This window comes from Teleopsis dalmanni, chromosome X (assembly GCF_002237135.1).
Source record: "Teleopsis dalmanni isolate 2A chromosome X, ASM223713v2, whole genome shotgun sequence".
In the NCBI taxonomy this organism is placed as follows: Eukaryota; Metazoa; Arthropoda; class Insecta; order Diptera; family Diopsidae; genus Teleopsis; species Teleopsis dalmanni.
Window position 1 is genome coordinate 42,200,231 of NC_051848.1, and position 14,648 is coordinate 42,214,878.

The 14,648-nt window shown below is 32.8% G+C and overlaps 1 protein-coding gene across 1 annotated transcript; it reads right to left on the minus strand.

The window, feature by feature from the left end:
* Positions 1 to 7,463: 7,463 nt before the first annotated feature.
* Positions 7,464 to 12,766, minus strand: LOC119689738. Its single transcript, XM_038104634.1, has 2 exons — positions 10,611 to 12,766; positions 7,464 to 8,840 (listed from the first exon to the last, which is right to left on the minus strand). The coding sequence occupies exons 1-2, from the start codon at positions 12,746 to 12,748 to the stop codon at positions 7,622 to 7,624; spliced, it is 3,357 nt and encodes a 1,118-aa protein (XP_037960562.1). The 5' UTR covers positions 12,749 to 12,766; the 3' UTR covers positions 7,464 to 7,621.
* Between the last annotated feature and the right edge of the window lie 1,882 nt (positions 12,767 to 14,648).

Consider the following 14,648-nt stretch of genomic DNA (forward strand, 5'->3'; position numbering starts at 1 on the left):
AATTTGTGTAAAGTGTGATTATTCATTTTCATAAAATTTGAATTTTATTATCAATATAATGGTAGTGACTATTTTACATCATTTTTTTAAATTTGTATATAATAGAAAGGTTTCGAACAGTAGTGAACTACAACAACACAAATTTTTTGGCCAATGGCAGGGTACGAGTTCAACACTTGATACTTGCAGTTTCAAAAAAATTATTTATGAATAATTAAATACCATTGATGAAGGGTATTTGGAAATACTCGAAACAGCCCTGTGGTCAGCCAGAAATTCAGTTAATTAAAAAAAATGTATAAAAAGAATTTATATTATTGTAGTTCACTACTTCGCGAAATCTCTCTAATATATGGAAAATAAAATTGTTTTTTATAAATTACAAAGAATTATTTACGAAAATTTTGCCGAAGAGCACAATTGATTTTACCTTTAACATGATTTTCACTTTTTCTTCGAAATTTTTTGAACTTATTATTTTATTTAGTTATTTATTAGCAATGGCTTATTAGCATCAGATATACGGAAAAAGTCTTCGATTTAGTTGTATAATATAGATTTTTAAGGCAGCTATCCTTCTTGTTTTGTCAATTAATTTTGTGTTGCTCGCCAATAAGTAGCTTGGCACCAGCATGCAGCCCCATAGGGGAAAATTAGTTCGATAACAGCTGAGCAGAACGAGAGTATGGCTTGAGGTTGGAGATTCCAACTGCAAGCTATAGCTCTTTTCCGGGTTTTATCAGCCAAGTTAGCCTTCTAACGGAATTTAGAGTCCAGAATAAGACTCAGATATTAGACCTTCGTACTTAAACCTAGTGTAAAACCTTTTGTTAGGTGGGGAAAAGGGAGGGATTTTATACTTTCTAGTGAGAGAATAACAGCCGACTTTTCTGAATTGATATGAAGACATGATTATCAATTGAACGCATTTAAATTTAAGTAAATATCATTTACATAGTTTGAGATATTGTAATTTAAGTGTTGGTCTAAAATGGAAGTTCACAAAACTTCACATAAAAAAATATTGTTTAAATTTATTAAAATTTTTTTTCTTTTATATGGGTCTCTTTATTTTATAGGGGAAGCTTTTGAAAAATTTCAGCTATATCTGAGATAATAAGATTAAAAGCCGTCCCGCTTCTAAAAGCATGATCGATGTAGGAATGAATGATATCGTATCCAATACATAATACCTTAAACATATAAAGCGTGGGTACTTGTTTAATTCTATTGTTTTTGGTTAATTGCTAAGATTATCTATAAGACACAGATAATATAATATTCGACATGAATCTGTGGTGAAATATTACTAAATGGAATCGAAGTGAGAAAGGAATGCTTTGATACTACATCTGATTAGCATAAATTATTCATTTTTATTTCCAATAATTCAAAACAAACGCCATATTCATTCTAAACCACTTAGTTTGGATAATGTACAGATATTTTATTCAATTGCTCAGGGCATGTGGTAGCTATAAGACACTATCAGTTATCTTCACACTCTGTATAAACCTTTGAGCCCAAGCTTATGATTAACATATTTTATATCTTAGTCTGAAATCAAAATAAGAGAGACTTACTCATGTATTGTAAAATCGTTGAAGACTCTTTTTTATTCTTTAAAACTTAATGGAATTTTTAAAGGTCTAATACTTCGCCACAACTTCTCTTTCTCATTCACTTTCTTTTTTTGCAATGTATCTGTTTCTTAGAGTTAATTTTTCGCTGGTGGATGTTGTTATGGAAACAAAAAAGTGGATGTTGATAATAAATAAGTAGTAATTTGCGGACTGCATAAGTCCATAAAAATAAATTCAAATTTTAAAAAGTATTTTCTAATATTAAGTTGTGAAATAATAATCAAATAAGAGCAGGACTAGCGTCTCGCTTTGTCTGTTTTAATTAACTTATTAAAATCGACTTTGTATGTAACGTTTATGTTTTTAAATAAATTAGAATGGTCACATAATCCGGTATGGTATTCACCTAAAACCGTGGAGCATGGAAGTACTTATATGCTTCCATAAGCTGCAGAGAAGTCTAGATGATCTCTGATATTTATTTCATTTCATTCAATTCTCAATCAGAATCAATAGTGGCAATATTAGTATCAATCTTCTTTTTCAACAAAAATATTTCAGTTTTACTAATATGGACTTATTTACCGAAACAATCTAAAATGGTTCTTAAATAACTATTGCTCCATATTTATATTTGCAGCAATAAGTCAAGCTAAAGTTCCTGTGAGACATTTTGATCGAACATCATTTAATAAATATGTCTAATTTATATTTAGCAGATGTAGAACAAAAATCATATTAACTGACCTTTACTAGTGATATTGTTTTTCTGACACAACAACATTGGCCTGACTTAGAAGGAGAAAACAAAGTACTACTTGACAATAAACAAATTCGCTGAGCATCTTGAGACCAATGCCGCTGTTGAGAGCTCTAAGTTCAAAATTGTTAAAGACTTTATCTATTCGAGATCTAGCGTAAGTACCAAATATCACGGTAGTCTAGAGACGAAACGGTATGAAACTCAACGTATGTGATACTAAAACAAATACATACTAAAGCTAAAACAAGTATATGCCATCTTTACACAAGAGTTTCTATTCTATTATCTATTTGTAATGTGAAATAAACGAAGTGAATTATTTTTTTAGTCTTTCTTTACTAAAAAAATCTTCTAAATGTTTTTAAAAATTTTTATTATTATTTTAATTTTTTATTTATTTATAACGACTGTTTATTGGCCACGTCGCGAGAATGTTATTTTTTGACAGTACTGTCCTTATTTTAAGCACTCCAATATTTTCACGAATAAACTGATTCACTGTCAAAGGACTTTTTTTGTAGATGCCATTATGAAGGATGTTATGAAATTTTCACTTTAGTTAAGTTACCAGTTTTAATGAGTAGGAAAAGCTTAGTTTTTTCACATTCAAGTGTTTCGGATTCAATTTTAATAACATCTCTGTGATATCCTGCGAGCAGTTTGATGCGCACCGCTGCTTTGAGAATGTCACTGGAGAATTAAAAAAGTACTAAGATAATTTGAAATAATGTTTTACCAAAAAAAAAAAAATTAAAATAAAATAAATTCTATATTAATTTTTATGGAAAAAGAACTGGTTGAACTTTTAGTACTCAAATTTTCTAAATAAATTCGGTATTTTCCGTGCGTGAAAATGTTTGACAATTTATTTGTATAAATACGAATATTTAATTTATTTTAAAATATTAAAAAAGTTGCACAATTTTTTTTTTTTGCCTTATGTTTTATAAGTTTAAGTTATGACTAAATCCGTGACTCCAATTAGTGATTTTCGTCTATTTTCATGCTACACTCTCATTACTAAATATTTTATTATTTGTTCGTAATGGCAATTCTGCTAAGCCCAATTTGTGAGGTTTAGGAAATTTGCATGCCGGCAATGTTAGCACTCATCAGCTCCTCAAAATTATTAAAGAGCATGAACATGGACTTAGCAACAGAGCCTGAATGCCTTGTCAGGAAGGTCATATAATATCATATGCAATTTTTATTACAGTGGAAGAAGCACTTATAGGGTAAGAAAAGTGACATGTATATAGATTTAAATATATAAAAATAATGTCCAATTTTTTTTTTGTATAGAACATAAAGTACAGGTGTAAGAACACAATTTGCTTATGTGAGTTTACAGTGTTTAATAGATAATCCATATCACTAAGCCAACAGTGTGTTTAACTTAATAAAATCTAGAAAATAATAGAAGTATGCCTAAAATACTAAATTCCTAATAGTAAACGTCACACTTCTAAACCAAATTTGTCGCAAAAACTTTTTATTTCACAAATTTTCAATATAAACTATTGATTTCAATAGAGAAGTTTTTCTTGAATAGTAGAAAATTATAACAACAAAAATTGTTTATTATTTTGAATTAATAGAATTTCTGACATTCTGTCGATTCTTCACAGAATAGCTTTTTCTAGACACAAATAGTTAAGAATATTGTAAATGGGAACACATAAAATCTTATTGTATATACTAAAAAAGAAAGGCTCACAACATTAGCGAATTATATTAACATTTATTTTTATTATATGGTATATATTATTATTCTAAATTGATTTTACTAATGAAATGATTGTTAAAAGCATCAGAATCACGATATATACAGATTATAAATCAAAAGATTGAATGCAATCAAATTACAAAGAGTTCTATAATTACTTCTGCACAGTTCGATTCTTCTTATCGTATTATAGGACCCTTATTTAGTATCGTCTTAACACTAAGGTGCACGGACACTGCTATATCATAACAAATAAGCAACTGACTGGAATAACGCGTAATGATGGACTTAATGGATTTGTTTGAAAAAATGTTTACGTCACATCTCAACCTCATGACATCAATGCTCCGTGCACTACATTTTTGTGAGATTTAAGAAAAAGCATTAACGTATTTAATTTTTAATATTTCATATTTCTAAAAAAAGGTTCATTTACTTTACTTTTGTAAATAAAATGCTGTATAAAATGCGACCGTCATTTTTAATCTAACGTCCTTGCTGCAGTAATATGCGACATGCACTTGAATTGCAGTCATAGATGAATGTTTTGAGATTCCTTTTTATAGATTTTACTTGCACTACTTCAGTGCGTAGGGAAGTGACAAAAAAATTCTAAAGTGTAAAAAAGCTGAACTTGGTTGACACTGAATCCCAGGGATTTATGAGTAACGCATACAAGTTGCAACGATACGGAAAGCGTACCAAGAGAGTTACAAGGAAGAATAGGTGAAAGTATTGACACTATTAATCAGGAGCTATGGAGCCAAAGTATGGGAAAATACTTACGGTGTATAGATTCACATGCTGTACGATGCTCGAAGTGCAAAAATATTAGGTGAAGCGTTGCAAATGCATTGATGCAGTGAATTTATCTGGTTGTCAACAGTGCAAATTGATTACTAGCACGATGCAAACATTGCACCTCTTCAATTTTATTTCTTCTTTTTTTCTTTTATCAATAATTAATATATTTCAATAATTTTTTATTAACATAAGTCTTCTGTCCCAATCTCGTATGCAAAAATATTAATAATAAATATTAGTTTAACTAGAAATATAGTATATGTTGTTACGATCTAATATGTATAATATTTATATTGGCAGTGTCTCAGCTTCTGACTTACAACTTCCAAGTTGACTAATATCGCATTAGTTTATTTAATAATACATAAAATTTGCTCTTTACATAATTCTGAAATTATTACACTAATCTAATAAACACTAATAATTGTTTTGTGCAATACCTTCTCAAGTTATGTTCAAGATACGCAGATAATGTACAAATAATAATAAAAAGATACGACCAACTAAAAAAGGGTGACTAATATCCACTGTTTGAATATAAAATATTTAGTTAAAATGTGACATTAATGTTCTGATATTTCGTTCTCCTCATAACAGAGTCGACAAGAATTACTTCCTACCACACCTTAATTCCGTAATTAAGTCTACAGTATCCTGTAAAAAGTTCAGTGTAGAGTTTAATATCGTTTCTGCTAAGGTATAGCCGTTAATCTACAATCCAGCAATTTATGCAGTATTGAAAGTCATTCATGCCTCCATATACGGCCACATTTATTGCAAAAAATAGACGAAAATTGTACTGATCGAAGGAACCATGTAACTCTTAGCCCTAGTGAATATATGTCAGAAATAATATGCAAAACATAAATACAACATAATTATCTAAAAAATTATAATACAAAAATAATTTAATTTTAATAATATTTCTGTCTTGTATTATCACTTAAGGTTCTCATGCAGAAAGTATTTAATAATCTATACTCACAACCAAGGATTAACAAAATAAAAATAACAGTACGAAATAGACTATTGTGATTTGACTCGGTATATAAAACACCTTCATGATCATAAAAAAATTAGCCCAAAAGTAGATCCTCGGGTAAAAGGGGACTATATAAGTTAACACCAGCGGCCTCTCAAATCCAGCCACAGTTCTTAGTTTCATTAATAGTATAATCATGGCATAATAATCGATCGCCTGATTGCTACTAAACGGGATATCAACTTGTTTGTCTGGAGAAGTTCCTTTTGGCCTTCGTAGCTCCTAAGTTGGATACTGAAATAAGCACACGCGATCGTATATTTTATTTAATAATTAACTTATATAATCTGAAAAAAAACAGAAAAAATAATTAATACTGTGACATAAACTAATTAATTATCCTTTTTAATCACAACAATAGATTAGGGTCTTACTATATATTAATAAAGTTAGAAAAAAAAAAAAACAAGTGGGAGAAAATTTTTTTTAAACTAATTTATTTAGTTATTTATTTTAATTTGTATTTAACAGTATTTCTCCCTAAATTTATATAGTAGTAGAATTTAATCGTTACATATAATAAATTTAAAACTAATATTTACTTTAAAGACAACTTTGATTTATTTCAATTTTGTAATATTACGTATATCTAAAATAATTAAATTATTTTGTATTATTTTTCAATTATTTAATTTAATTTATTTCTTTTAATTTCTCTCAAAGTTTATCTTAAATTCAAATTACTAACAATAGTTCAACAGTAGTAACTTTAGCTACAAATCGAGTTCCTTAAATAATACAGCTTCCTTTTATCCTTATATGGTATGACTGTGTTCAATGTGTCGAATGTGTATATATATATATGTGTGTGTGTCTTTAATCTGAGTGAGTTTTTGACTTTGAGATATGTTAAGTGTGGGTTGTGCTGTTATTATTTTAGTTATCTTTGAATTTTACTTACAATCTAGAGAGTCCATAATACACTTATCACCCTACAATCAAATACGACGCATCTTACCGGAACTTCTACATATCATATATTTCAATAGAAACTTTTACAGCATTTACTCTTATCTTCACGTCGATCAGTTTAGGAATATACAATATTTACAAATCAACTAACTTAGAGATCTAAACATTAAATGGTTTTTGTAAAACCATTCCTTCCACATTCCCTTCCCTTTCTAACTACAAATCCCATCCCTAAACTCTTTGCTCTCTGAAAATGAACTTAATGTTTTTATTGAAATTACTTCAATGTACTGCGCCTGGTTTCGCCTTAATTGGTTGTAGGGTATTTGAGTCGGTGATGACCGATCATTATAATTTAGTTTTTTGTTTTTAGCGCTGAATGACGAAAACTATTTTACACATTAAAGAATTGAATTCTTAATCTAAATGCTACGCAAAATGCGAGAATCTTAGTCACTAATTTTATTTTATTTTACTTTCGTTTATATAGAATGTTTATGAAGGATTTGCATTATCTATTTTCTTATCTGATATCTAAAGAGAAAATTTTAAGCATGTATGTAGTTATATATAAATATGTGTGAACTGATTTAATTCTGTCATAAAATTGCAAGTAAGATTGTATGAAAAAATCAAATAAAGGAACTGCCTTATCATACATAACATATATAAAATAATGTGAAAGCTTTTTCATAACTCTAACTATATACTTCTCGAACTATATTAAATTACACAGATTTTAACTTAGGTCTAGCATTCAACAGATTTACTATTTACTATTCACAATTTCATTAGCTTTTAAAAATGTCTGTCTGTGAATCGTTTAGCCGTTTCAGCATGGCATTACGATGGAGCCAATATGGCGGTGGATCTGGTGGTTGTCCCGGTAGTATTGCTTTGTTTTTCAACATGGTAGTCTTTGGGTTTGCCGTGGGGCTATTAACAGCCATTGCTGCATTGAACATCACAGGATCAGCAATTTGAGCAGCATGACCAACTCCAACGCGCATGGGTGCTTCTTTCTTTCGTATGGTTTCGCAAGTTTCTTTCATTTTGCACAACTGATCTTGTAGATTACGATACTCTTCTAAGAAGCGTTCCAATTGTGCAGCATGATAATCATATGCGGATACAGTTGATGTAGGATTAGCAGGTAGCATTGTGGGTGTCAGTCCGCTTGTGCCAGCTGCATTCGGTGTGTTTGAGACACCTGCTCGTGTGGTGAGTGATGAAAAATCTAGTAACGGTGTTGCTGCTGAGCTAAATGAACGCTGATGCTGATGCATCTCATGAACTGGTGATGAAGGTAAACTGGGATTTCGTCTGCCACTGTTTATTGAATTTTTCGTATTAGACAAAGGTAAGCAACCTGCGGTATTTTTCGAACTTTGCACCAAGCTAAGAAAACTATTCGAACGTTGTCCTGAAGTATACGTTGATGTACCAGCATAGTTAGAGTATGTAGACTCTGCAGAAAAACGCCGACCCAGTGCAATATCATTTAGAAAACTAGCATCTCCCAAAGTACTACTGCCATATTTGCTCGAATTATCTGCCAAAAGTGGTGACTGACTATCTGATGAGTTCTTGAAATATTTTCCCGTATTCTTTAATTTTCTGGGCAATGTACATAATGCGCCACTTGCAAAATTTGTATTTGATGCTGTGTTCTGTTGTGACTTGTTAGGATTTATTGCATGTGCTACGGCGTATTTTGCTATATCCAGTAGATCAGGATAGTTACTATCGAAAAGATCCGGTTCTGTGTTATCTGCGCTGTGGAATAGTGATGTATTCACACCATCATTGCCAAAATAACTATTATTTTTGCCACCCATGGTCATACCATTTTTAAAATCAATGTGCTTACTGTGCGGTGAAGTGATTTTAGTAGTCGCAATTGGCGTTGTTGTCCAAGTCGGTGGGGACATATGAGAAAGTGCTGCACCCAGACGCTGCGCTGCATCTACTTGACTTGATATTGAACTCGAGGCTGAATCAGGACTAGCTCTGAAAGTATATTAAAAAAGAAATTATTTTATTTTACGTATTATTATGACAACTGAAACCACAAACTGAATTTTAAACATACACAACATAATTTTTATTTCATAATTAGAGAGGCCTAAGCTGTCAATGATTAATTGCTAACAATGACTTATTGTTGGGACATTGTGGGACAAGTGAAACAAACTATATGTTTTTCTTTTGTTTAAAACAACATACAATAATTAAAACAATAATTTTAAGATACATAAAGTAAAATTTAAACACTTCTTAATAATGTTAGACTGTTAGACTTAGAATATCTCCTTCTTAAAAGTCATCCAACCGTTTATAAAATACGTACAGCGTGAGATGGTTGAGTTCTTCACTTGCTGGGTGTTGACCCAACCAATCAATCATGAAGCCTGACTGTACTTAAGAATCGTTCTAAATCGTTCTGAACTCTGAGACTATATCACATTTCAGTCCAATATGCCATTAACTGAAAAACAATATAATGCCTCCAGTATGACATTGTTTATAAACACAGAAAACTGTTGTTATTTTTAGTCTTGGCCATGAGGCACCCATATGATCTTCTCACAAAATTCACACACTTTTGCTGAGAAAAAAACAAACGTGATTTTTTTATATTACAACTAAAAATATGTAAAATTTAGGCGAATAAGATTATTATTTTGGATCTGAAATCGAAATTATACCGAACATATACGAAAACTTATATCGTAAGATTTGGGCTTGAAATGCATTTTCAGTTAGAATTTTTTCTTCTAATTATGAAAAACACTTCGCAGACAGCACTTAGAGTCCGTGAAGTGCTTGATTCAAATTTAGAAAGTAGAACAGTGGCAATAAACCACAACACTACCGCCATCAAGACAATGAAGAGCACCAGAAACAAGAAAACCTTAACAGCAACTGCAACAGCAACGGTAACGGTAACAGCAACGATGATAATTACGAAATAAAACTACACACAGGAACGGTGGTAACAGTGATATTAACAACAAAAATAACACGAACTTTATGGAAAACAATACAAACATCGCTTATGGAAGCGTTCTTCACAAAGGCATGCAACCAATTTGGCAAAATGCCTGCAGCGTTCTTCCGTTTCGTGCACGATGTTGCCACATGCAAATAGTTAGACTATAAGAAGCACGACAAAGCAGTGGTAAAAGTGGACACAAAATCATAGACGACTTAGAATAGTACGAAGCCACAGTAGAAGAAAACATAGCGCATATCGGTTAGGATATAGCCGATGCAAGTGAACGGAACTTGTATTAGCATAAGCAAGACATGCACACGCAAGAGCACGTGCATGCATGCATTGTACCAACATGAAGAGATCTCATCCAAACAAACGAAAAAATCAAACACTTACACGTAGAGTGGTGCCATACGCTACAACGGAATAACGAGCGCATCGCATATTTCGCACATCATTAGCACGTGTTATTTCCGTACTTTTATCACTGAAGTATCTCAAGTGGAAAGTGTCAAGTGTTTCCCATTTTAACTCGGTTCGGCGTTTTCATTGTACCAACAAGAACAGCAACAGCAACAGCTACAGCAACAACAACAGCAACAGTACGAGCAACTTTTTGTTGCTAGCAATTGCGACACCACAACATTTTGTAGTGCTTGAATTAACGAACCATGGCAGAGGACACAAAAACTGTTACAATTACAACAACCATAGTAAAAAAAAATGCTATAAACACACACATACACACAATGAAAAAATATGTAAAAAGGCATAGGACTTACCCTATATCAATCAGGCGCGGTATGTGTAAATCTGTTTCCTCCAGCGTTGTGTTGTTCATGGACGACACTGATGATGTTGATGTATTAACTGTAGCGGAACCAACTGTGGTAGATCTGCGTTTGCTGTCCTTTGGACTTGTACGTAAAGTTGCGCCTTTCCAACGTGCCGTTGTTGATGTTGCTGCTGTCGTTGTTGCTGCAGCTGCTGCACATGCCATACCAGCAGCAAAAGAGGACTTTGTGTGCTGGTAAGTAGTGGCATGAAGCGAATTATCATTATCCTCATAACCAGTGCCATCGTCATCACAGTACGTTGGTATATTACGATAATCACCATTGCGTTTAGCACTGCCACCGCTTGGATTAACAATTGCAACACCAGTGTCACCACCATCGTCGGAACCGCAGTTAAGCGGAGTTGTTGCGTTGCGCAAATAGCCATTTTCATCATTGTGGAAAATTGCGCCAGAAGCATTGGCTACACAAGCACCCAAGTCAGGTTTGCCATTGCCGTTGTTACCGCTAATACCACCTACACCGTGAGTATTGTGACCGCCCGCTGCACTTCCACCCATATTACCGCCGCATACACGTCCTGTCATTTCGATTTTTTCGTAACTTTCTGTACGTGCTGGTGGTACCGAGTTCCATAAACGCATCTTTCTTTTACGTCGCAACGAACAAAAGCAAATAGCGGCAAAAGATGAGCCTACAACGAATAGCAATGCAATCAAAATGCAGAGTAGAACAATTTTTACTCCTAAAGGCGCTTCAGGCGGGCGTCTCGACACGGCAAGAGTTACTGAAGCCTCTACTTTACCAGCTTTGTTTTCAGCAGCGCACGTATAGATGCCAGCATCTTGCATATCAGCGGTGAGTATTGTTAGATTTGATGCATTTCGCAACATATTGACTACGTAAGTTTTGCGTCCTTGAGTGGCTGCAGCGGTCCGTGGACTAGCGGATGGATCATTGGTTGCACTCAAATTAGCAATAACACGATTTTTGACCATCCAACGAACTGAAGGCTCAGGTACACCCTCCACATAACAACTCATAGTTACATTTAGACCCTCTACGCCATGCGCTGTAGTGTCGGTGGCAATAATTTGTGGAACACAGGCGAAATCATCTAGATCGATTTTGTCCCAAGTTCTTCCAGCTAAACGTGCTGGGGCACGACAAATGGGTGGCACACCATATGGTATATTTTTTCGTAACATCCACAATCTGAGTGGTCGTAAAGCACAAGAACAATTCCATTGATTGCGAGCCAATTCTACACCATGTAAGTTAGCTAGTGAAGTGATTGTACCTGAGCGCACCTCACTTAACTTATTCCCATCCAATTTAAGCCACTCCAAACTAGATTCTAGACCAGCAAACGCGCGTACTTCAACTACGCTCAACTTGCAATCTGAGAGCTCTAAGCGCACCAACTGTGGCACCTTTATGAATGCATCGTTCTGCACTCGAAATATGGGATTTCCGCTCAATTTGATTTCACGTAATTCCGATATGAATTCGAATGCCTGCGCTGGTATCATAGTCAGCATATTGTAGCTCAAATCCAATTCAACTAAATTGATTAGTTTACGAAAAGCGTAGCGTTCAATTAATCTTAAACGACATTTGGCCATATACACTTTTTGCAGATTAAGCAAATTAATATTGGCAAAAGTGTCATGAAGAATGCTGGTTATTTCGTTACCTGTCAAGTCCAAAACTTGAGTGCCGGCATCCAATGTTGCGGGGATATGAGAGAGGTTTGCATTAAGGCACAAAACTGATTCTTTACCACTTTTCCATTTGCATTCGCATAAGCTTGGACAATCCGCCATGGAGTTATGAGCCAAGCTCAGACAGCATAACAGCCAAAGCAATTGAGCGAGTGGTATGATGTGTACATTGAATGTTAGGTGCTTTCGGGCAACTATCACTGAACCTATTAGGCTTTTCAGCTTAGTCAGTGAAGTGTAGAAGTAACGGTTACGTTGAATTTTTCTTAGAGGCCAAATACTGCGAGTGCTATTATCGTCTATGTTCCAGTGATATTGTTGTCGCTTCCTGTAGTACAGCCAAGCTTCTTTCTGTTGAATATTTACATTTTCTGTAGTCGGAGAATTGTACTGAGCCATGGCATATCAGGCTATTGTTAAAAATGCATTGAGAACACCACATTTGTGTTGAGATGAAAAAGTAGCAAGTGTCGCCTTAATTAGGCAACAAAAATATTACCGAGAATGATCAGTCTAATGGTGATTATATTTGAAAAAAATATGTTTTATGTACAACATATGAGTCGCTGAGTTCATTTCTTTAGACTACAAGAGATTTTGTATATCTGAAATTTTAGTTGCGCTCCTATAAGATGATAGCACAAGCACCTGAAAAGAAAAAAAAAAATCAATTATAGTGCAAGCTCTTAAGCTATTGTGATTGTTGTTAATAAAAGTATTTTTTATTAAATGCAATTAATTATAATATTTATGTCTTTATTTAGAACAATGTCAAATTTTCTAATTAAAAATTAAAATTTAATAAATCTTTAAAACCAGGGTTGGAAGAATTACAAAACTGATCAACGAAATCAACTTAACTTCATGAATATGTCTTCAAGTCATATTAATTGTATATAGTTCCTAATTGTTATTAAAACTAATTTAGTCAGGCCACTGTTAAATTTTGCCAAGTCAGAGTTTGTTTCCTTTGTAAGAAATGTTATAAATAAATTATTATAGGTTATGTCTTAAGTTAAGTAAAAGAATATTTCGCAATAGATTAGAGAAACTATTAATTAGTTGAAGTATTAACTTTTCATAGGTCCACTTAAAGCAATCGCACCATATTTTCTCATTACCAACTAATTGTCGGCTTGTTTTTCTAAACAAACAACTTAGATCCAGGCTTTGTGATTGAGAAACCTCTAAAGCTCATTAGTATTAATTACCTCTAAGTAGCTCTCTGAGCTTTCTAAAGAACGACTAACCTAGCTCATCTGTGTCTAGAGTACAAACCATGTGCAAAGAATATGTGGAAATAATTTCTCTCCCTCTTTTTGATAACAGTTATAACAGTTATAAAATAACAGTTATAACAGTTATATAATAACAGTTATAACAGTTATATAATAACAGTTATAACAGTTATAAAAAAAAGTTCTGTTATTCAATTCTCAATTGTGCTGCCTGCCATACAATAGTTTAAAAAGCAATTCTTACTGTCGCTGGTTTGGAGAGACCCGTTCTGTTTCTGTTTATTATGCGTACTATTTTTTGTAAGAACCTGGATGTAGTGATTTTTTCCACTCCATCTATTAAATCACATTTTATTTTTAAACCAATTATCTGTTATAAAATGGTTATTATTTAAATAGAATGATGTAGTAATTTATAAACAAAAACTTTATCAAATTTTTGCAATATATTTTACTATTATGTTTTCAACTAATTTTATATAAATACATACACGTATAATAATATGTATATACAATGTAATATATTTTAGAATTTACTACCATCTTTTCAACTAATTTCATATTCAAAATATTAGAAACGTTTATTCAAATTTTTCCAACAACAACTTTAGTTCGTTCATTAAATTTGAAATAAATGTCATAATACCAGGACGTAAAACTCAATTAGTCTACTACGTGCGGCTTATAAAAAGCACCCTGTACACTGTATATTAGCAGTATTAAATGACCCCTCAAATATCCTAAATAAATTTAAATGTTGCCTAAATTACACACTTCAACCGTTGTCACTCACTGGAAAAACACATGCACTTCGTAGTTTCCTCCTTTCCACATTTGGCATTAAGTTCCGAGAATTAAAAATAGAAAAAAGGAGCAAAATGATGTCACAGTGGCCATATCACCACAAGAGGCTCGTGCGGATGTGTCTGCCCGTATTTAAGTGTACCCGTTAACTTATGTCCGTATCCTTTGCAAGGCTCAAATACAATATATTTTGTGTGTTAATAATGCAAATGTAACCACATTTTTATGTGTTACTTTTTCATTTTTCATAAACAATT

Excerpts from the sequence above, each read along its gene's own strand:
- LOC119689738 (XM_038104634.1), bottom strand. The coding sequence starts at position 12,748 with ATGGCTCAGTACAATTCTCCGACTACAGAAAATGTAAATATTCAACAG. Across the intron at positions 8,841-10,610 it reads CCGCGCCTGATTGATATAGG|AGCTAGTCCTGATTCAGCCT; the intron begins GTAAGTCCTATG and ends ATATACTTTCAG.